Raw genomic sequence first — 24,420 nt, 5'->3', positions numbered from 1 at the left:
AATTTATCGCAGATCGTTTGAGCAACAAAAGGTACCTAACGACTGGAAAAAAGCACAGGTCATTCCCGTCTCTAAGAAAGGCCTTAAGACAGATCCACACAATTATAAACCTATATCATTTTCGTCAGTCCGTTGTAGAATTATGGAACATGTTTTATGCTAAAGGATTATAACGTTTTTGGAAAATGAACATCTCCTCTATAAAATCAATGTGGATTCTGCAAACAGAGATCCTGCGAAACACAGATTGCTCTGTTCCTCCTTGAGATCCACAGCGCAGTGCACAACAGCGCTCAGGTTCATGCCGTGTTCCTTGATTTCAGTAAGGCATTTGACACCGTCGTGCATAGCTGTTTAAGAGCTTACGGAGTATCTGAGCAGACCTGCGACTGGATTCAAGACTTTCTTGCAGCGCAGTGGACAACGGCGCTCAGGTTCATGCCGTGTTCCTTGATTTCAGTAAGGCATTTGACACCGTTTAAGAGCTTACGGAATATCTGAGCAGACCTGCGATTGGATTCAAGACTTTCTTGCAGATAGAACTCAACACGTTGCTCTTAACAGAGCTAAATCGACAGATGTAAAAGTAATATCCGGAGTACCACAGGGAAGTGTGATAGGATCATAGTTTATAATATATATAAATGATCTAGTAGAAAGCATCAGACGCTCTTTAAGGTTATTCGCAGATGATGCAGTTGTCTATACCAAAGTAGCAATGCCAGAAGATAGTAAGAATTTGCAGAATGACCTGCAGAGAACTGATGAATGGTGCAGACTCTGGCAGTTGACCCTGAAAGTAAATTAATGTAACATATTGCACTTACATAGGAAAAGAAATCCACTACTGTACAGCTACAGTACTGACGACAAACAGTTGGAGACAGCATCTGCCATAAAACATCTAGGCTAACTATCCAGAGCAGCCTTAAGTGGAATAACCATACAAAACAGATAGTGGAGAAAGCAGACATCAGACTCAGATTCATTGGAAAAATCTTAAGGAAATGTGACCCATCCACGAAAGAAGTGGCTAATAAGGCACTTGTTCGCCCAATTCTTGAGTATTGTTCCTCTATCTGGGATCCTATCAGGTAGGACCGATACAGGAGGTAGAGAAGATTCAACGAAGAGCGGCACGTTTCATGATGAGATCGTTTAGCTGGCAAGAGAGCATTACGGAGATGCTATATAAACTCCACTGGTAGACGTTACAAGAGAGGCATTGTGCATCACGGAGAGATTTACTATTGAAATTTCAAAATTTCAGGACAGCACTTTTCAGGAGCAGTTAGAGACATATTACTTCCCCCACATAAATCTCGCTTATTGACCATGAGCAGAAAATTCGAGAAATTAGAGCCAATACAGAGGCTTATCGACAATCATTCTTCCTATGCACTATTCGCGAGTGGAACGGGGTTGGAGGGATCAGATAGTGGTACCGGAAGTACCCTCCACCACACACCATTAACACTTTCGCTGCGGCTGACGCTTATAAGCGTCACAACAAGCCATGAGCCAGTGCGGCTGACGCTTATAAGCGTCCGCGCTCACTGTCGGATTACTCAGTCTAGTTGCAGTGTCTAAGCTAGCATCACAGCGTGTAAACTTTTATTTTGTGTGGTCAGTTATCGAACTTATATTGTTTGCAATGGAGGCTAATGAACATTTGAATGACGCCTGTGAGACCCCTATAGGTGTCAGACAGCAAACAGACTTTAAAACATGACCGCAATACAGTCGAAGCTTATTTGAAGTAATGCATCTAAGGTGTCATCATTGAGCCGGTATAGAACATGATCCTACAGATCTTACAAGGTCTTGACGTCAGCTTGTAGCTCAGGTGTGCTTAGGAGCGTCGGTTACGAGCGGTACTTGCCGTTTCGGAGTGTTACCGGCCCGCACTCGCACGTTGCCGGGTCGCACTGGAGAGTTGCACGCCTGCACCGATGCCGCAGCGAAAGTGTTAATTGGCTTGTGGAGTTAAGCTGTAGATGTGAACTGTTGCATCAAACTGCATGCAAAGTTAGGCCCTCAATCTATGCATATGCTCTGAGATACATCAAATTTTAGTAACCAATTGTTTGCCATTGCCTGTGCGACAGTACTAGCTTTCTGTCCCAGAACTGCAACCATTACTGCATATCTTGAAAAATGATAGATCATTGTGAGTATATATTTGTTACTAGCCGGAGTTCTGTTAGAAGTCCTACCATTTGAAATAGTTTTTCAGCTTCTAGTAATCTTTGCATTTTAGATAATTTAAATCTGCTCTATTCACACATGGGATGAAGTTTTTGACATACAGCCCTACATCATTATGCCGTGTTTTCCACCAACTCCTTTCTGCAACTCATTTATCAGTAGTCCTCCTAGCCCAAAGACCTGATAATACATGCTCATGCAGCTGTTGTAATACTTTGGTACCGAGTGCTGTGAGAATCACGATGTGTGGACCACAGTTAGTGGACCTTCATAATAAGCCCCCCTCGTGCATTACAAACTGAGCTTGCATTTTAAATAGTTGACATTCACTGTCTGCTGCCTGTATCTTTTTCCAATCTGGTTGACTCTTACCTAATGCCCATAGTACCTTTACTTTTTTACTTAGGGTATTTGCATTCACATGCTTTACTCCTGGCTTGTGAACTGCTTCATAAATAAACTCAATCAATTTGAGTGACCATAATGTTAAGCAGTTTGAAGGGTCTTTTAGGCCTAGCAACCACTTCGAGTTTACATGATCTGTTATAACATTAAATTTCTGACTGTACAAATAAGAAGAAAATAAGAAATTCTTTATATTACTGCCAACATATCTTTTTTGGTTTTTGCGTAATTTCACTTACCCTTGTTTAATGTCTAGATGCCATTATGTGCCTGGACTACACTGGCTGAATTACTAAGTGCTGAATTACTAAGTGCTGACTCCTGAATTCTTTTGGTTGGATATGACATAATAACACCATAGAGGAGTATTATCTAGGAGTATATTGTAACACACACAGTCAAATGTCTTGCATAGGTTGCAGAAAATACCAACTAGTGCTACAATTTGGTGAATGTACATGGCATTCTCAGTAGAGCAGCTCTTCCAAAACCCAAACTGTGATTTGTGGGGATATTATTGTTGCTCATGTGAAATACTATTTTTCGAATATATCGCCTTCTCAAAAATTTTGGGAAATGATAGCAGTGAAAGAGGTCAGTAACTACTGACTAGAGAGAGAGAGAGAGAGAGAGAGAGAGAGAGAGAGAGAGAGAGCTGTGTTTGCATGACGTGTGGTATGTTATCAATTTCAGTAGAAGACCTCCTGGCCAAAAGCTTATGTGTTTACTAGCCTTTTTGTTGTGCCTGTCTGCAACTCAAATCTCCACAATGTGGTGAGTACTCTATCCTTTTCATAATATAGTCATTTTCTTAAATAGGGGCTTGACAATGGCATATTTCAGTCTCTTTGGAAAAATGCCTTGAGTTAGAAGACCGAGCTTATTATGTGGGAACAAATCTTTAGTACTCTACTGGAAACAGTATCAAATCCAGATGAGCTTTTGTTTTTGAGAAAATATATAATCATCTTAATTTCATAAGGAGAAATGGGTGATATATTAATATGACTGAATTTTATGAAAGTTTCTCTTTCAAAATACTGCTGTTTCTTTCTCTTGAACTGTTAATCCCTCTATTTTCTACTTTATTTAAGATATTATTATTAAATATATTTGCTACCTGTGACTCATCATTTATAGCCCTTTCACACAGTTCAATAGTGATATCGTGCCCTGTGGCAGTTGTCTTGCCTCTCATTTCCCTATACTTATACAGTCAGAGTCTGTTGCAAGAATTACTGATTCCTGCCATTAAGTGCATGTTTCTTAATTTTTTAACGACCTTTCTTAGTAGTTTTGAGGAGTTTTTCTAGTGTGCAACTAACTACTGCAAGATCTCTATTTGTTCTTGCCAACAGATCCATTTCGCTTGTCCTTTCACAAGACCAATTCATGTAGTGATAATTTTTTTTTTACATGGCTGCTTAATATCACTTCTGATTAGCTCAAGCGAAATTTTCAGGAAGCAGGTTGGTTTACTTCAGGATTCCAATAAACCATATTATTTCTCACTCTTTTAGTTATGCAACCCTATTTTTCAGCATACTCTTCATTCAATACTTGCCACCTTATTGGGAGCGCTTGTTTGCTCACATGGTACCACTCTACTTGCATCACTAACCTCCTCTTCATCCATGTACTGCTTTCCACGAAGTGTATCCCTCATTGGGCGAAACATATGGAAGCCGGAAGGTGCAAGATCTGGCCTGTAGGGTGCTGCCAGCTGGCATGCGGGAGATTGGACTGGTTTTTGCGATCTTGTTGAAATGACGACAGACACTTCACCCAACAGCATGCTTCTGTTCACTGCCAGGTCTCTGTAGACATTCTGCAAGTGACTATGAATATCTGTGGGACGTTCCACAACAAATTCTACATTTTTCCAAGCAAAGTTGGCCAAGAAAAAAAATGTGTTGCATTACTTACTGAATGTCCCTCGTATTTATTGTAACTAATTGTGCATCATGGTCACAGATAGCATTTGTTACTGGGTAAACAGTTATTTTCTTGGTTTGAGCTTCAGCAAAGCAAACATATCATTAAGGCCTACTGTCTTTATCCACCCAGTTGGAAAGTTGACCACAGAGGTCAAATTGTAGGCTCCAAATAAGGTTTTCAGATAATTTTTCCTTACTGGAAACCTTTGGAAAATCTACACTGAAGTCAGCACAGATTATTAACTGATTGCTGCTGAAGAGTGAAATGTAGACGAAGATGATGGTGAGAGTGAGTGGACAGGAAGTAGTGGTTATGACGAAAAAGATGATGAAGAAAATGAAGAGGAAGATGAAGAGGGAAATGAAGAAGACAATGAGGAAGAAAATGTCGTTGAAGAAAATGAAGAGGATGGTGGTGATTTGAATGATGGCTGTGGTGCGAATAGTGGTGCTCCTCGGGGTGATGGTGTATGGATAGATATTACAGGAATAGGGGAGCTTCCTAATGACATCGATTTCTTGCCACAAAGGGGAAAAATTTCTGAAGTAGTGACAAATTGTAGGAGTTTCCTATATTTTTTCCAACCATGTTTTTCTGACAAGCTTTTGAATGGCACTGTGGCTGAGACAAACCGATACGCCCATGATAAGATTGAAAAAATGAGCCCCCTGAAGCCCCATTTGCAGTGGAAAGGTTGGCATGATGTGACTTTGACGGAAATAAAAGCTTTTTAGGGTACCATTCTCAACATGGCGATGAATGAAAAAAAAGAGACATAAAAGCCTACTTTTCTACTGATTGGACAACAAAGCAGGACTTTTTTCCATAAGTATTTTGCTGTGACCGATTTTTGCAACTTTACCGGGCCTTTCACATTTGTCCTCCAGCTCCTCGGTGCTCATCAAAATTAGCTACTCGAGCCCAAAAAGTGAAGAATGTCGTCGATTTCATTGACAGCACGTGTCGAGAATACTTTTCTCCAGGGGAAAAAATTGCAGTGGATGAGTCTAATGTCGGTTTCAAGGGAAGAATTACGTTCAAGTGCTATAATCCTCAGAAAGTGGGGACTACGAGTCTATGTCCTGGCCGATTCGGAAACAGGATACATTTCGGAGTTTGAGCCCTACTATGGGTCTCCTACGACGGAGTCCTTGGTGTGCCCTGAACTTCCCTTTATGTTCCGAATCGTCCTTCATTTGTTTGTTCGACTCTACAGCAAGATTGCCCAGCTCAGGGGAGGCACATAGGCACATGCACACCGACAGATACTATACAAGCTTGCAGTTGGCGGAGGAATTGAAGAAAGAAGAAACTCATCTAATCAGGACAATAATGGCAAACCAAAAAGGTTTACTGGTCAAGGTAATTAGCTTATTTCACTAAATATTTTGCAAAATAGAACTGCACAAAATTTACAATGATTTTTTTTTATTTGCAGGTAAAGGGATAAAAGCTGTCAAAACTCAAAAAGGGCGACGTGAAGGCATTCGAAAATGCAGTGGCAGTTATTCTAGCATGGAAAGACAAAAGGCCGATTATCATGGAATCTACCCATCACAAAGATGTTGTGCAAGAAATCACCCAGAAAAAGCAAGGAGGCAATGAAGAGGTGATCCAGAAGCGATCAATGATTTGTGACTACACAGCAAATATGGGAGCCACAGACAGAGCCGATGACTAGTGCGCGTCATACCATTTAGCCAGAAAATTCCTCAAATGGAGGAGGAAAATTTTCTTCTGGTTATTCGAGGTACGATATTCACTTTTCTAATAGGCCTTGGCCTACTTAGTAAACTTTTATTTTGACAAAAGGGTAATTGTTCTGGCTAATTTCAGGTGGGGATCGTCAATGCCTACTTGCTATATGTCATCATAGCAATGAAAGGAGGAGAGACACCAAAGAGTCATTTGCAGTTTCGGAAGAATCTCGTCAAGGAGCTTGTGGGCGATGTCAGGGCTCATTGAGGAAGAGGTCACACTCTGAACATGATGACCTATACAGGATGGATGGCCTGTACCATTCTATTGCAAGAATGGACACCGGAAAACAGGATGACTGTGTCGTTTGCAGTGATCGCTTTAAGCCAGGAGGGCGAAAACGGTCCCCCCCTTTTTTTTTGCGAAACTTGTCCGTCCAAACCTTCTCTTCATGTGCCTGAGTGCTTCAACAGGTATCACAAAGTAGCAAAGTACCGAAGGAACTTGTAAAATATGATTGCCTATCGAAAAATCGATATGCCAAAGTTGTAAAGTTTGTTTTAAGCAAATTTTATGAAATTTTGTAGCTTATTGACATAAATCAAATTTTTCATCCCTCAAAATGGACTTTTTATTTTTCTTCCCACGGATGTCCCATAAGAGATAAAATTTTAAAGCTAAAACTTTAAAGAAGAAGATACAACTAATTTTAATATGTCTAATTCAATCCATCACCTCTCAGCTTATAGTATGCCAGTAAAGAGGATGTTTTAAGCTTCATTTACAGAAAAATTTACACCAATAAGTCAAAAACTGTAGATTTTATAAGCAATGAAAGAAATCTAAGGGATATAGAACCCGCACAGCGCTGTCGAATTGCTCCACTTTGGGGAAACACGCTCCATCCCGAAAGGGTTAAGGTAGTTAGTAAGTAGGAAGCACCCCACTTTTGGGAGGTCTTTGACGGATTGTGCACATCGAAGTTGTACCGATCCTGTGCTATAGGTGATGAGGGCTGTAGATTGGCACTTCTACCTTCTAGGTGGCGTTGTTTGCTCTGTGAGGCTGCAAGTGATGAGCATGGAGTGCACATGACCTCCATGATGTCAAAGAAATCATTGCCGAAAAGACAACTTATGTTCAGATTTTATTGTCAAAAAAGTTGTTCGAGTCTCTTGTGAGATGCACCCATGCAAACACCTACCTGGAGTTTTATGCCTACGCAGTCAATTAATAAGAAGTTAGGATTGTAAGTTATAGGAAATACAATGAGTTCAACTCCTCTGGGTGTATTATTCCACTAGGCAGAAGTCTCTTTTGGCATCATCAATACTGCAGACCGAAGTTCATGAGGGAAAAGCAGGAACCCTGCAGCATTGTTATAGTGCAGTGGCTGACAGAAAACGTAAGGAATAGGAAAATCCAGTAAAATACGAGAACTGCAGATTGATTATTGGACTGTTTCAATGGCTCATTCCTATCATTAGAATTTCTACTTTTGCTTTACTACACACAATTTCATTTAGTGTGTCACCCATGAGCATCTGGACACCAACAATGACAGCCTTTACATCTGATCAGAATTTGTTTCTGATTTGGGACAGAACTTTCAATAAGATAGTACTACAGTAGTCATTGCAGGTTTCATGCATTGACCTCTTGACAGCCAAACATTTTCTATTCAGATCTCTCTATAACCCTTATGCTTTGTTTTATACCCATAGTTGTTATTTCTTTCCAAGTTTATTTATAGTGCTTTAATATCATTGAGGTCCCTCCCATCATGACCTGTAGTACTAGATGAATATCTATCCAGTGTATTGTCAATTACTCTTTTAAACTTTAGCCACATTTCTTCCACATGCTTCTCCCAAAAAGCAAATGTTTTGAGTCCTCCTTTCAGACTGCCTCTTTATCTAGCTAACTGAACATGTAAATCTTCCTACTTGTGTTTTTAGCTACCGTAACACTTTAGTTACTCATGGTCACTGGTACTAGTTTTAATAGGGAACCAGAACCAGAGGGCCGTGTATCAGTTCTGGGGGCCAATGTTACAGATTGTGAGCTTCAATAAAACTGTGTAACCAATGAGGTCTTCTTCAGTTTCACTATGTTGCTGGAATGATTCAAGTATGGCACTTGACCCTAGATGACAGGCACCACCAGTCTGTAGATGGTTGCATCTTGTTACCTCAATGGTTGTTGGAACAGCCTCTTTATCATGTTGAATCAGGTGCCCATATTACACGTGGAATGCACAAGATCTCAAGCTCACGTTTGTCTTCAGGGGTACAATTATTCGCAATATATTTTAAGTAGCGCTGATGATTAACAGATCCTTATCCTTTTGCATTTGCAATCCTTTCTGCTGTGCCCCACCCTATCCCAATACTGGTCACAGCAGGCTTCCTAACAGGTGAAAGTGTCTCTCACTGGCTCAGTTTCAGTGGAAGACACCACCTTGAACTTCTTGGTTATGGCAATGGGTATAGCTCCCCGAGTTGTTCTTTGACTTGCCTCCCTAGGACACCTACCTCTACCGCTAACAAGCCACTGCAGTCAAGTGGACAAGCGGTGACACATTCAGCACTGCAGTGGGTACAGTAACCACTGGAAAGAATAGCACATGAGGTATTTTCGGTATATATGGTACAAGAGTGTCAGCACTTCATCCAAAATACCTATCCTCAGTAGGTTCCAACTGCTCGACAGTAGTCACAGAATGATTTTCAACTGCCCAGGAACTATTCCAGGAAGGTTACAACTGCTCGACAGTAGTCAAGAGTGATTTCCACAGCCTAGTAACAGCTAACCTGTTCCATGCTTGAGACCAATACTCGCAACTGGGCTTCAATCTGCCTGGAGCAATATTTATCTGAACACCAAAAAATAACTTTAAATTAGCTTCACTGATTTAACTTCAGTATCAGGTATGCTGAAATAACTGCAAAATACCTGGGATAAAATTTACAGATACCTTGGAGGCAACTTTGTCCCTCAAACATCTTTGGTGGTTATGCCCAATAGTAAGTATCAAAAACTTTGCCAATGAATGACACATCAACAACATACACTGCTGCTGAAGCAGAAAGCTAAATGGAACATGATATGATTTTTACAATGCAGCAATTGAATTTGTTATAGCTAAGTTTATATCACAATTGTAATATTTTATGCATCGACTTAAACAGGCCAATGAAGTGAAGAAAAAGTTAAAATACTACACTAATCATGTAGTATTTACACAGCAATAACGGTAAAATGATTTTCTAAAAAAATATTGTTGCTATGGTTTGCAGAATGCATAACTGTAGCTGAAAATCTATTATTTAATCTTTTATGCAGAACATTCTTAAGTGTCAAACACTGAAAGTTCAGGTTGTAACATGAACAACATTATGAAAAAGATAGTGTGTTGCTCACCTTAAATATGACATGTTGAGTTGCATCAGACACAACAAAAACTATTTGACACTGAACTTTTGCAAAACCTTTCTTCAGGAGAAAAAGAAAACACAAACACATCCACACATGCAAGCACACCTCATGCATACATGACCACTATCTCTGGCCGCTTAGACCACAATCCAATGGTGGTGGTTTGAGTGGGAGGAGCAATGATGTGGGGAAGGGGGAGGGATAGCACAGTGTGAGTGGGGGAGAGGAGTCAGACCTGCCTGATAGTGTGTGTAAATGCTAGATGGTGGTCATCAGCATCAGGAAGCTTTGGGAGGAGGCAGGGAAGGGGAGAGGAGGGGAGGGGGGATGGAAAAGGAAAGCAGCAGAGAAGGCAGAGAGCAGACAACAATGATGGTGGGGGATGTGAACTGGGAGTAGGTGATAGGGCAGATGGGGCGGTACTTGGATGGTGCATGTGGGGGCAATAAATTACCTTAAGTTGAGGACAAGATGATTTCAGTAGTGGAGAACGTGTTGCATGGATACCTCCCAACTGCACATTTCAGAAACGCTGGTGGTGGAAAGGAGGATCCAGATGTCCCTGGTTGTGAAGTAGTCATTGAAATCAAGCACGTTATGTTTGGTTGCATGATGTACCACAGGATGGCCTACTTTGGTCTTGGCCATAGTTTGGCAGTGGCCATTCATCCTGGTAGTCAGCTGGTTGGTCGTCACACCAATATAAAAATCTATACAATGATGGCAGTAGAGCTGGTACATGATGTGGCTGTTTTCGCAAGTGGCCTGGCCTCTGATTGGGTAGGATAAGCCTGTGACAATACTACAATAGGACGTGCTGAGTGGGTGGATTGGACAGATCTTGCAACTGGGTCTTCCACAGGGATATGATCCCTGTCCCTGTGGAAGACCCAGGTGCAAGACCTGTCCAATCCACCCCCTCAGATGGGAGATATGATACTGCAGGAAGAGTTTGACAGAGCACTGAAAGACCTAAGTCGAAACAAGGCCCCGGGAGTAGACAACATTCCATTAGAACTACTGATAGCCTTAGGAGAGCCAGCCCTTACAAAACTCTACCATCTGGTGAGCAAGATGTATGAGACAGGCAAAATACCCACAGACTTCAAGAAGAATATAACAAGTCCAATCCCAAAGAAAGCAGGTGTTGACAGATGTGAAAATTACCGAACTACCAGTTTAATAAGTCACGGCTGCAAAATACTAACGCAAATTCTTTACAGACAAATGGAAAAACCGGTAGAAGCCAACCTCGGGGAAGATCAGTTTGCATTCCGTAGAAATGTTGGAACACATGAGGAAATACTGACCCTATGGCTTATCTTAGAAGCTACATTAAGAAAAGGCAAACCTACATTTCTTGCATTTGTAGACTTAGAGAAAGCTTTTGACAATGTTGACTGGAATACTGTCTTCCAAATTCTGAAGGTGGCTGGGGTAAAATACAGGGAGTGAAAGGCTATTTACAATTTGTACAGAAACCATACGGCAGTTATAAGAGTCGAGGGGGATGAAAAGGAAGCACTGGTTGGGAAGGGAGTGAGACAGGGTTGTAGCCTCTTCCCGATGTTATTCAATCTGTGTATTGAGCAAGCAGTAAAGGAAACAAAAGAAAAATTCGGAGTAGGTATTAAAATCCATGGAGAAGAAATAAAAACCCTGAGGGTCGCCGATGACATTGTAATTCTGTCAGAGACAGCAAAGGACTTGGAAAGCAGCTGAACAGAATGGACAGTGTCTTGAAAGGAGGATATAAGATGAACATCAACAAAAGCAAAATGAGGATAATGGAATGTAGTCGAATTAAGTCAGGTGATGCTGAGGGAATTAGATTAGGAAATGAGACACTTAAAGTAGTTGATGAGTTTTGCTATTTGGGGAGCAAAATAACTGATGATGGCCGAAGTAGAGAGGATATAAAATGTAGATTGGCAATGGCAAGGAAAGCGTTTCTGAAGAAGAGAAATTTGTTAACATCGAGTATAGATTTAAGTGTCAGGAAGTTGTTTCTGAAAGTATTTGTATGGAGTGTAGCCATGTATGGAAGTGAAACATGGACGATAAATAGTTTAGACAAGAAGAGAATAGAAGCTTTCGAAATGTGCTGCTACAGAAGAATGCTGAAGATTAGATGGGTAGATCACATAACTAATGAGGAGGTACTGAATAGAATTGGGGAGAAGAGGAGTTTGTGGCACAACTTGACTAGAAGAAGGGATTGGTTGGTAGGACATGTTCTGAGACATCAAGGGATAACCAATTTAGTATTGGAGGGCAGCGTGGAGGGTAAAAATCATAGAGGGAGACCAAGAGATGAATACGCTAAGCAGATTCAGAAGGATGTAGGTTGCAGTAGGTACTGGGAGATGATGAAGCTTGCACAGGGTAGAGTAGCATGGAGAGCTGCATCAAACAAGTCTCAGGACTGAAGACCACAACAACAACAACAACAACAACAACATGATCCCTGTGGCGAGGGGTTAGGAGCAGGAGTGGCATAGGGATGGACTAGGATATGGTGGTGGTTTGGTGGGCAACGGAAAACTACTTTAGGAGAGGTGGGAAGGATCTTGGATAACATGGCCCTTATTTCAGGGCATGGTGATAGTTAATGAAAGCTCTGAGAAGGATGTGGTAGATTTGTTTCAGTACGGGATGCTATCAGGTGATGAAGGGAACACTCCTTTGTAGCTGGTTCTTGGGGGTGGTGGGAGTATTGGATGTGTATGAGGATATGGCAAAAAAATCTGTTGTGGGCTAGGCTAGGGATAATACCTGTATGTGAAGGCCTTTGTGAAACCTTCAACATATTGGGCAGGGGAATTCATATCACCGTAGATACAGAGTGGCTCAATTTTATGGGAGAGATTTTTTTGGGCATGGAGTGATGGCAGCTGTTAAAATGAAGATACAGTTGGTGGGTTTAATGAGGACAAAGGTGTGGATGCAGCCATCAGAGAGGAGGACGTCAGCATCCAGGAGGGTGGTACACAGAGTCGACGAGGGCTAGTTACAACGTGTGGGAGAGAACGTGTTGAAGCTGTGAACTGTTATGAGATGCAGAGATTACCTGATGGAAGTCTTACATCAACCGTCCTACTACTCCACCTACAAACTCCACCAGAGTGATCCCATTTTAGAAGTCTAACACAACCTCCAATTCCTGGTTAAAGCCTTAAGGCCTTCTCAAAACCTCTCCCTCTGAATTTGAACTGATGGAAACAAATTGCAACACCAAAAAATAATTACTGTAGAGTAATGATATTTTGGGAATACGTTTGTCTAGGTAACATATTTAAGTAATAAAAATTGCAAGATTTCAAATTAATTTAAGAGTCAGATAAGCCATTTCAAATGTGACATGCTGATAGATTAATAACCAGTATAACCACCAGAATGTTGAATGCAAGCATGCAAAGGTGCATGCATTGTGTCGTACAGGTGCCAGATGTCAGTTTGTGGGATGGAGTTCCATGCCTGTCGTGCTTTGTTGGTCAATACAGGGGTGGTTAATGCTGGTTGTGGATGACGCTGGAGTTGCCATCCAATGATGTCCCATATGTGGTCGATTGGAGAAAGATCTGGTGATCAAGAAGGCTAAGGCAACATGTCGACACTTTCTAGAGCATGTTCGGTTACAACAGCAGTGCATGGACCAGTGTTATCCTGTAGGAAAATCACCCCTTGAATGCTGTTCATGAATGCCAGCACAACACGTTGAATCACCAGACTGATGTATAATTCTGCAGTTAGAGTGGGAGGGATAACCAAGAGACTGCTCCTGTGTCATACGAAATTTCAACCCAGACCATAGCTCTACGCGTAGGTCCAATATGTCTAGCACATATACGGGCTGGTTGCAGGCCAACAATTGGCGTCCTTGTAATCAACACACAGCCATTAGTGACACTGAGACAGAACTAACTTTCATCATAAAACACAACTGATCTCCACCAGGCCCTCCAATGATCTCTCTCTAGACACAACTTAAGTTGCTAATGGCAGGGTTTGGGGTCGGTGGAATGCACCCTACAGGGCATCTGGCTTGGAGCTGTCCTTGAAGTAAACGATTTGTAATAGTTTGTTGTGCCACTGTGGTGCCAACTGCTGCTGCAGATGCACTATGACACACAAGAGCCATACAATGACCACAATGATCTTCCCTCTCGGTAGCGCCTTGTGGAACATTTTCTTCTTGCAACCGTATGTTCTTGTGACCACCACTGCTAGCAATCATGTACAGTGTCTACATTCCTGGCAAGTCTTACTGCAATATCACGGAACGAACATCCAGCTTCTCATAGCCCTATTACATGACCTCCTTCCAACTCAGTGAAGTGTTGACAATGGTGTCTTTGTTGCTTTAAACACATTCTTGATTATCATCACCACATCCAGTCTCAAATGTAACTAATGCTCATGACTGTTACAGTGTTTATTTAAAGCAAAACTGATTTGCAACCTCATACTTCAGCTACTAGTGCGACTCTTCTGTGACTGGCACAAAATCTGAACAGACATTATCTTTCAGGTGTAGAAACATGCCTACCAACTTTCGATTATGTTCTAGAGCTCCTTCTTGGTGCTGTGATTTTTTTCCATCAGTTTATATACAAGGATATTCTTATTAACATTTGAAATGCCTCAAAGCAATGTAGATGACACTGACACAAGTAATTTAAGACGAGCCACATGGGGCCGAAACATTGGAAAATACACCAAATGTGGAAGATAAATGTAGAATGTGTGACGTCACCAGATGGTGTACCTCACCAAATACGTAGCAGTTGGGGTTGTCAATCCTATTCTCACTGGTGGGGGAGAGTACTACACATCACTCTGCTGGGCTACTCTGTTTTCATATATGTAAACTGATTAATCATGGTCTTGTATTACCACTACTGTGTCATATCGGATAATGCACAAACGGAAACAGAGTACCCTAGAGGAGTGATGTATAACAACTGCCCCGTACTGGCAAAGGTACGATTGATAAGCCCAAACGCTGCACGTTTGGCAAGGTGCAAATGTTCAACATTTGTGAACCATTTTGGGGGATTTCCTGACATTTACGGTCCCATATGTCTTATATTAAATTACTTGTGTCAACATCATCTACACTGCTTCAGGGTTTTTTAAACACACACACACACACAGACACAGACACACACACACACACACACACGCGCAGGGGGGGGGGGGGAAGGGGGGGGAGGGAGGGAGGGAGGGAGGGAGGGGGGGAGAGAGAGAGAGAGAGAGAGAGAGAGAGAGAGAGAGAGAGAGAGAGAGAGAGAGAGAGAGAGAGCATGCGCAAGGAACTACATTGGTGACACATGACGACAGCATCTGGCTGCTGTTTCACCGTACAAATGTGGTGTTAAATAAACAGTTACAATTCAGCCATTTCTGGACTTCAGAGTTCCACAATTACTGCAAAAAGACAGTGACTTCCCACTACTTTTTGTTATGTGCCATGCTACAACACCATATAACTGAGTGCCTCTCATCAGACTGTGCCTAAAGCCAAAGATGGGAAGCAACAATGCCAGGTGCCGACTGAGAACATGACAACTTTCTACCTGAACAATGCTGTCAAACATACACTTCATCGGGTGTCCACTGCACCTGTGACAGTTTTGGTGTTCCTCAGATGTGCAATGTTCTCATCCATTTTCTGCACCTGAGTATGTCACGCCTATAGTGTTGCATGTGCCTACACTCCCACCTGAACAGCTGCACCAGACAGGCATTTTGCCAAGTGTGCACGGTGCTCCTACCGCACCCAAGACTTCTCCAGTGTTTTTCCTGTAACAGACTGTGCTACATCCAGTACCATTATCCTTGTCCATGTATGTAGTGCCCACCATGTCATGCATGTTCACAATTCTGCCACTCTCATTGTAACTGTCGCTATAGTCATGTGAACTAATAGCTACTGACGCTGCTGCTGTACCTACTGTGCCAGGCTTTGGTATGCTGTTTCACTCTTGTCTACTTTCCATCAACATTCAAGCTTTCGCTGTTCCGCGCTGATCAACCTGCAATGCAGTTTGCCATCATGACCGCACATGGAGAAATTCATGACTGTGCTAAATTTGTTACTCTCCTGAGTCATCTTGATGAGCAGGTGGATTTGATTAGTGACTTATTTGTCAGACTTCTTATTACAATACCAGCTGCTACTGGAGCTGGCCCATGGCATTTTATTTTGGCAGGATGATCATAGGTCCATCATCAGTGTCAAATTCCCAGTCAAGGATCTATGTCAATCTCTGCTAGCCCTCTTCACCACTGTGCACACTCATCACTTGCAAGTTTGACATTGAAGCCCATGGTTTCCTTCCACAATCCATCTCCATCATGTTGGCAACACCTCATCATTGAAGCATGCCTTGATGACTGTCAGATTGACAATGAATTCATTTATGCCAGTTTTCTTGTGCCATCCCACTACCATCCACTGTCAATGCAACCAGACTCAGGATCCCCCCCCCCCCTTTCACACACACACACACACACACACACACACACACACACGTGCACATCTTTTGTCAATAAACACACACAACTGTTCACAATACATTACTCTTGTCACACAGTTTTACAATAAACATTGCTAGTTAGCTTTTTTTTTTTTTTTAAAAAAAAAAAACACTTTTCAATCCTTGAATCCAGATAATTTGTAGTAGGAATGGCTAATGAAGATTTCTTAATGTTAGATTTGAGCTTACTGAATACCTTGCTTAGCAGTGCATAACTTTACTCTCAACTCCAGCAAGATGACAAACTCTACATGAAAATTACATACTGAGGGAGAACATGTAGGGACAAATTTGATTGTGATATACTGTGTTACATGACAATTCATAACACTGTAATTAACATACCTGTTTCCAAAATGTCAAAGAAGTACACAAATGTTTCACTTTCAGAAAGTTATTTCAGTTCTGCTTCATGTGACTGCTGTCAGTCTGGGTGGCAATGCTCCTACACAATACTTGACAACAGCAGCAACGAGTAGTTGATGCCTGAAGATCCAAATTTTGTGTAATTTTCTTATTTTGTTTCAACTGTAGGTCCATTTGTTCCAGAACCACAAGTGGAATTTGTGTCAACTTAGAATCTGTAACATAATTCATGTGAAATATCAGTAATTATTTCGAGTACACATCAAAACTCTTAAATTTGAATTCATTTATATTTGCCGGAAGGGAATGACCTTAATGATATACAAATTCAAACTATTTCCATGTAGTAGATTACTCGAAAACAATACAACATGCATAGAAATCGAGGTAAATACAATGAGTTTGGAACACACATTTATTTATTTGTAGCCAGGTCCAATGTAGTTCTGAATAATTCTATGTGTAGCTGTTTATTTTTCAGGAAAAGTGTTATGGCAGAGGCTCATCTCTTGTAACTTCTATTGGGTGCTTAAAAAACATTGTGCTACTGATGTAAAAACAGATAATTTCAGGTCTGTGTGACTACACTATGGTGCAATGAAGCACAAAGTGAGGAATACCAATGCACTATAAAAACCTGGTTGACCTGGAGACCTAGCAATGGGACTGGTTTATAGATAAGCTGTAGCAAACTATCAAAGTGCCATATGTACAGCAAAGTTGTGTGGATGAGTCAAATGAAATAATCACTTTTCACAAGACCCAACCATGAGATGGCTGTAAGCAAAGCATAATTTTCTGTAGCATATTAAAAAAGCATCTGGTGAACAAAATTGAATTTAATTATTGCATAAGCCATATACATTGTAAAAAGAACTGGATTTCATGAACGTTTTCCCAAAGGAACAAATAATCATATCATATTAAAATCCAGAGGAATTGAGAAATGTGGCTGAGCAAGTAGACATACTGATAATTACCATTCAGTATAGCAGAAGAAAATTTGTTGATATGCTATTGGAATGTTCTCAAACAGCACTGTTCATCATGCGTTGAGTCGACAGAATGTGATTTACTTGTGAAGAAGAAATCTTTTCTGTGACGAGTTCAAAATTTAAAGTGTGTCATGATATGCCGCTGGTGAAAGTTATTTTAGTACTTGCTCTATTATGACATTCATAGGCTTATTTTATGATGTAAGGAATTTCTCTTTTTTAATTTGTTAATGGGTTTATGGCACCACCCACACAGTCAGCCTCAGACCATAAAAACAACAATTAGCTGTGACATCCTTTTAGGCAGAACTTCAGTAAACAACCTATGTAAATTAACATATTTAATATATTAAAAAAAAAAATTCTCTCTTCCTTTATTCTTATTTGGCACTTTGTTACAAAATTGTATAGAAGCTTGATAAGTTAGGTTGGGGGGGCCATCAAATCGTTCAAATGGCTCTGAGCACTATGGGACTGAACATCTGAGGTCATCAGTCCCCTAGACTTAGAACTACTTAAACCTAATTAACCTAAGGACATCACACACATCCATGCCTGAGGCAGGATTCGAACCTGTGACCATAGCAGCAGCGCGGTTCTGGACTGAAGTGCCTAGAACCGCTCGGCCACAACGGCCTGCTAGGTGGCCATCCTCCACAGCAAGCACAATAAAAAACACCTCCTAACCCTGCACGAAAATTACCACATACAGGAAACCAAAGCAGAAAAGAAAACCCTGTTGAATGATCCAGTTCACATACCAAACAATTCACTGTTTGCACTAACGAATAAATTAATAGAATAACACACCAAAAGAGGATGATGATAATAATAATAATAATAATAATAATAATAATAATAATAATAATAATAATAATGGTAACAATAACAATACCACCTGACAGCTTTTAACTTGCTTGTCCACAGAACACTTAAACCAAAACTGAAATCAGCTGATCACCACTCATTCATACTCAACCCCCCCCCCCACACACACACACACAGGTATGAACATCATTAATAGACATTAGTTTTGAACATATACCTTGTAAGTTTGGCAACGTGTAGGTAAACAAACTAAACAGGCAGAAACAAATAATGAACTCACAATATTTATGTCTTTCAAAGCACAGTGTTCAAACAAATAGCTATTACTAGTGGCAAAAGAATACTAGTGCACCATAAAGAATAAGCAGAAACATGGTGAACAGTGTGAAAGAAAAAGTTCGGAATACAAAATTGTGCTTATGTTGTGGAAATGAAGTGGCAGTGCAGCCTCCAGACCAGATGAAGAAGTGGCAATGCCAATAAGCTGTAACTAACTACTTATTTACACAAAAAACTATGTGAACTGTCTGATAATCCAAAAATAACAAAACTGTCATTTTAGTTCCCACTGAAGATGCCTTAGAGTAAGAAAAAGGCAAAACGCAAAAGGGAAAAATAAATTACATTGCAGCAAGAAAAGGTGGTTTATTTAAAAAACAAGTATTATATAGAATGTATAGACTACCATGTGTCTTCTGATGCTAAAAGGGTTTTAATGTTCGCAGGCAATGCATTTTCAGATATCATCACATACTATAATAGTTTTGTGGTTTCTTGAAACCTTCTGTGGCAGCTGAAGAAATGTGATCCACATCTTCCTCACTGCCACATTCACACAAAGATGACGTGATCACGTTGAGATCATAGAAATGTTGTTGGGATCCCCTGCGATTGAAGGAAAGTCACTGTAAAGATTCTGTTTTATCTGAAGTTTTGGTACCAAAGATGTGATGGGAGATAGGCACCACTGGGGTATAGTGCCTTCCTTTAATTTTGTATGACTGTTGGCAATTAATTCTATAGAGCTCCTGATCATAGTCCTTATGTTGTGAAGGATATCACTGGGTGGCACTTCATCATATTTCACTGAACCACTGCATACAGTTTCTTAGAACGGATTATCTACTTTTATTCCACTGTGTGCTTTTATCTGTAAAATGATGCTCATCTTTTTTTTTACATGAGAAAGTTCATGCACTGCTTCTATAATCTGATACACTACATAAATTTTGGTACTGTAGACAGTGTAGAATTTTTAACAGCATCAGTGGTGAGCATGAGCCCGATAAAATTATGATTGTTTGTTCTTCCACTTCTTTTGCGTATTTAAGTCCCTCTAAAATCACTATGAATTCTGCAGTAAGAAAGGACACAATTTCTGGGAGCTTGAATGTATCTCCTCGATCAGTCTTTCCATCTATGAGTTCACTTCCTGGCCTGTCTTTTTGTTTGGACCCACCTGTGTGGACTTATCCTGAAAATGGTTTTGCGGCTAGGTCGTCAGCCTAAATTTTTCACATTCAGTGAACCATTGCTGAATAGAATGCATGTACTGATATTCAGCTTCACTAAGGTATTAGCACAGGGCTTGCTGAATCAGCCAATAATTTGGGAAATGGTGATGCGTTCATGAAATGTAGAAGTGTCGAAAGTAAAATTCTGCTACGGAAAAAAGAAATTATTCTTATGTGTATATCTTTCAATCTTATGTTATTGATTTAAGAAATTTTTCATCCTTTGTACAGAATTAATAACTGAAATATAAGTTTCTGAAACTGGTCTCTGAATAAGGTTCAAAGGAAAAAAACCATAGTTGTTTGGTGCATCTTTATCAACACTTGCCTCTCCCCACAAAATGGATGATGAGGTTATTAGAAATAGAACATAAGCTCAGAATGAGCAAGGATGGGGAAGGAAATTGGCCGTTTTCTTTTCAAAAGATTTAGGGAAAAACTGAAAATATAAAGCTGGATGGTTGTTTATCCTCTGTCCAAAATGCAAGTACATCTTAGCAATGGTGTCACCTCACTTGGTAAAACAAACATAGTTTTCCGGAACAGGGACGAGACTAATGAACTAAACTAAATGAGCTAAACATCACCCAAACATAACTGCAATACAATAATCCCCGAGATGATGATGTTCTACAGTCTCCAAAAATTATGCAAGCAGAACAGATGTTCTAAACAACAAAATAACAGGTGCAGCAGTGAAATGGGCAATCCTGAAACTTCCATTTGAGACACAAGTTTATTTGCAAGGCTATAAAAAATATAACATGGATTTACAATACCTGCCACTTAAAATACCCAGCACTTGAAAATGACATCATATAAGGTGGCTGCCTTTTTCTTTCACACACATTTAAAGTCTTTTATAGAACTTAGACATCACATCTTGCAGGACTGGCACTGGAAATCGATTAACTTCCTCCCAAATTTGATCCTCCAATTCCTGACTGTGAAATGGCATTTCATGAAGCATTTCAAGATTTTCATGCGACCAGTATCTAAAGATATGCTTGTTAACAAAACCTGAGACATAAAAATTGGCCTCATCACCCAGGATCAGACTGTTACGTAGGCCGGGGTTGTCATTCATGAGTTCCAACAATTCCTGGCAAAAGCTTAGTTTCTTTAGGAGGTCATCCAACATTCAGTTTTTGCACAATCTATATTTTGTATGAGGGGTATTGCAGTTCCTTGTTCAATATTCACCATACACTGCGATCTGTTCTCTCAAGCTGCAGCATGTGCTTGTGTGCAGTACACCTGGGACTTCAGCTGAAGGCTTCTTCTACTCTTGCAACATTCTCTGGCAAGCATACATTTTGCCCTTCCACCTCTCTTTTGCACCGTATCATGCGATTCCTCCAAAGTTCTGTATTTCCACTTTGATAGATGCATCGAGAGGACTGGGGCATGATGTGCAAAATTGTAACGAGAATGAAATACACTGGGCGGCCATGTAGCTGTTGCCGTTTTTGTAACACACCTTCACAGCAACAGTGTGTCGTTCACTGGTACATGACGCCATCTTGATTGAACATCGGACCCCAGTGCCTGCCTGCCCCCCCCCCCCCCCCCCCCCACTCAGGAAGCAGCGCGTTAGACCGTGCTGCTAGCCAGACGAGCAAGACTGATATACTCTACATCCAAATAATTAAGTCTGATAAGGGTATATGTTCAATCACTTAAAAAGTGCCAGATGGTTATATTTAAGACACAGCTACTCATAAAGCTCCATTGTGGTCTGTAATTATCACATGGCAGTAAACTTGATAGGTATGCTAATGCACTAATGTCGAACTGATTAACGCTGAAAAATATTATTTCTAATTTCACCCACCAGGCACAAATCTGTCACTGAAATGAAATGTCGTGTGACGAGGGCCTCCCGTCGGGTAGACCGTTCGCCTGGTGCAAGTCTTTCGATTTGACGCCACTTCGGCGACTTGCGCGTCGATGGGGATGAAATGATGATGATTAGGACAACACAACACCCAGTCCCTGAGCGGAGAAAATCTCCGACCCAGCCGGGAATCGAACCCGGGCCCTTTGGATTGACAGTCTGTCGCGCTGACCACTCAGCTACCGGGGGCGGACAATCTGTCACTAAACAGCATTTCTTCAACATCTCTGGTGCTCATACTGAAGGAACTGAGTAAGGTGCAGTTACAATAAAAACAACATTATGTCTTTCTGACTTCTTTGACCTTTTCTGCCCAGGTCTAATTCTTAATCCATCATATGTGGAAACTTTTTTATGCGTCTTTCTTGTGTTCACAGTGCTAGATTTGCACATGCTGGCGAAAACTAGAACTAACTTTTTTCCAGTGTAAACTGGTTTGACATTAACACATTAGAATATCCATCAAGTCTCACTTGCATATGATAATTACAGCCCACACTAGGCCTCTGTGTGTAGTTGCACTTTAATTGTAACCACCCAGTACTATGCAAATGAAATCAAGACAGTAAACTGCAAGGACAATAATAATCATATACATAGCTACTATAAATGATACTTTCATTTTCAAAGCTCTATTTTCCAATGCACTTCTTGTATAAATGTGAGAGATGCATGAATAGAATCATAAACTCAGCAAGTTTGCATTTTCCACTCTACAAATGTTCTATAAGTGCCTGTCTAGTTGTGTGATACATGTCCAAGTGACAGTCAATTTTGTTCCACACCTTATGCAGAAACATTTTGTCAATAGTCATCACAGAAGCACTGATTAATTCTCTGAGCTTTTCAACATTCTTGGAAGTGAGGGTACGTAAACACCATCCTTAATTTACATCCAAAGGAAAAAAGTCACAAAGGGTTAGATCAAGTGATCTAGGGGGCCCAGAGAACAGACTCACATCATCTTCACTGCTACGTCCATTCCAGCAAAGCAGAAGTTCGTTGTTTAAGTAATGACGAACATTGATGCTCCCATGAGGAGGTGCTCCATGTTGTAGGAAGATAAAGTTCTCAGAACCAATAGTCAGATGTGGAAACAACCACAACTGCAACATATCAAGGTAAGAGACACCTGTCACAGTCTTCTCATAGAAGAAAAATGACCCATACAACTTCGTCTGTAACATTGCACAGTAAACACTAACCTTCAGAGAATCTCATTCATGGGTACAATTTCATGAGGATTTTGAATGCCCTACACACTTTCACTGTTGAGATTAACCTCTGCTAATAAATGAAATGTTTCTTCAATGTTGAATATCAGCTTGGGAGGTGAAATGTTCATCCTCACTTCCTGCATTCTGATACAAAACTGAATGTGTCCCATATTTTTTTGTTGCATAAGCTGCAGATGGTATGGTTTGAAATTTAACCGCTATCACAAAATCTTCTGCACAGTTTGTTGTTGTATTCCAAGTTTGTAGCTTGTGCACATCGATGATTTTTTTGGACTGTGTATGAAATTTTCCCTGACCCCTCTCTATGCCACATCTTGCACATTTGAGCAACAACCAGCACCCCTAAATTGTTGGTATCAATGCACATCTCTCTGTTTACATGGTGGCTCTCTTCTATAATTCCTTCTGAATCCACACTAAACTGTTGTAACAGATAAACATCTTGTATATTTCAACACACAAAAACTCTTTTCTTGCTGTCACCTTATTGTCACAACATTTGACTCTTAATTCCACATGCTGCGCAAAACGCAAACTTCATGAGTTTACAGTTCTATTCACACACCAATCGTATATGTATTATTTTGGGAAACACAGAGTTTGAAAGCGAATGAATCATTTATAATAGCCCTGTATTTGTGATTGTTCAGTTTCTGCTGGTGTATAAATATTGACTGAACAGCCAGCTGAGCAGCCATGGGAGGTCAGTTTGTCAGTGCATCTGACGATGGCAAAACATTAGACAGCCAAAATATTGCACCCCGTTGAACACTATTACCAGCAATACATCCATGGAATGTTCAATCAACCACATATCTTACATAATGAACAAAAAAAGCTGCCTGGGACGTTATCAAGACAGAGAGAGAAAAAATCAAAATTAAGTTCACAGCTTACAAATACCATATAATACAAAGTGTCCATAATTGAAGTTCCAGTTTCAAAATGCTGTAGAAAGAGAACCATTCCTCAGAATGACGTCAAATTTGTCCAACTTATTAATGATGCCAGGGGAACTGTCATTGGGGGTTAAATGAAAAATCTGACTAATAGATGACACTGTGTCAGAATATGCACACCAAAAGACATGGGGCACACAGCTGTTCCACAGTTTGTGCCCAAGGCACCCAACATTACTGTCTCCCACGTTGCTGGTAAGGCTCTTTTACAAGAACTGTGACTGTGCACCAGTAGCACCTGCAGTAATTTCAGACACTCAACAGTATGAAGGGTATGGTTACAAAAATCGAAAAGACAGGTTCTTTTGAAGTGCAATGTGGCAGAGAGACAACTGTAGATGGGCCCGCAACACTACAGGAGAAATGCTGGTGTGCAAAATTCAGTGCATGGGGA

At 40.6% G+C, this 24,420-nt stretch overlaps 2 protein-coding genes across 2 annotated transcripts in view; one reads left to right on the top strand and one right to left on the bottom strand.

Moving 5' to 3' along the window:
- The window catches only part of LOC124711366, a 104,204-nt gene that overhangs the window by 10,072 nt on the left and 69,712 nt on the right, over positions 1 to 24,420 (bottom strand). Inside the window, exon 9 of the mRNA XM_047241412.1 lies at positions 16,575 to 16,810. Within this exon, the coding sequence (XP_047097368.1) occupies positions 16,629 to 16,810 (182 nt within the window). The 3' untranslated portion in view covers positions 16,575 to 16,628. The remainder of the gene's footprint in view (positions 1 to 16,574; positions 16,811 to 24,420) is intronic.
- On the top strand, positions 4,182 to 6,837 carry LOC124711373. The gene is made up of 2 exons (XM_047241425.1): positions 4,182 to 6,301; positions 6,388 to 6,837. The coding sequence occupies exons 1-2, from the start codon at positions 6,268 to 6,270 to the stop codon at positions 6,708 to 6,710; spliced, it is 357 nt and encodes a 118-aa protein (XP_047097381.1). The 5' UTR covers positions 4,182 to 6,267; the 3' UTR covers positions 6,711 to 6,837.

Source organism: Schistocerca piceifrons, chromosome 1 (assembly GCF_021461385.2).
Source record: "Schistocerca piceifrons isolate TAMUIC-IGC-003096 chromosome 1, iqSchPice1.1, whole genome shotgun sequence".
NCBI classification, from domain to species: Eukaryota; Metazoa; Arthropoda; class Insecta; order Orthoptera; family Acrididae; genus Schistocerca; species Schistocerca piceifrons.
Note: the sequence above shows the minus strand (reverse complement) of the source record. Positions and strands in the feature narration are given on the sequence as shown.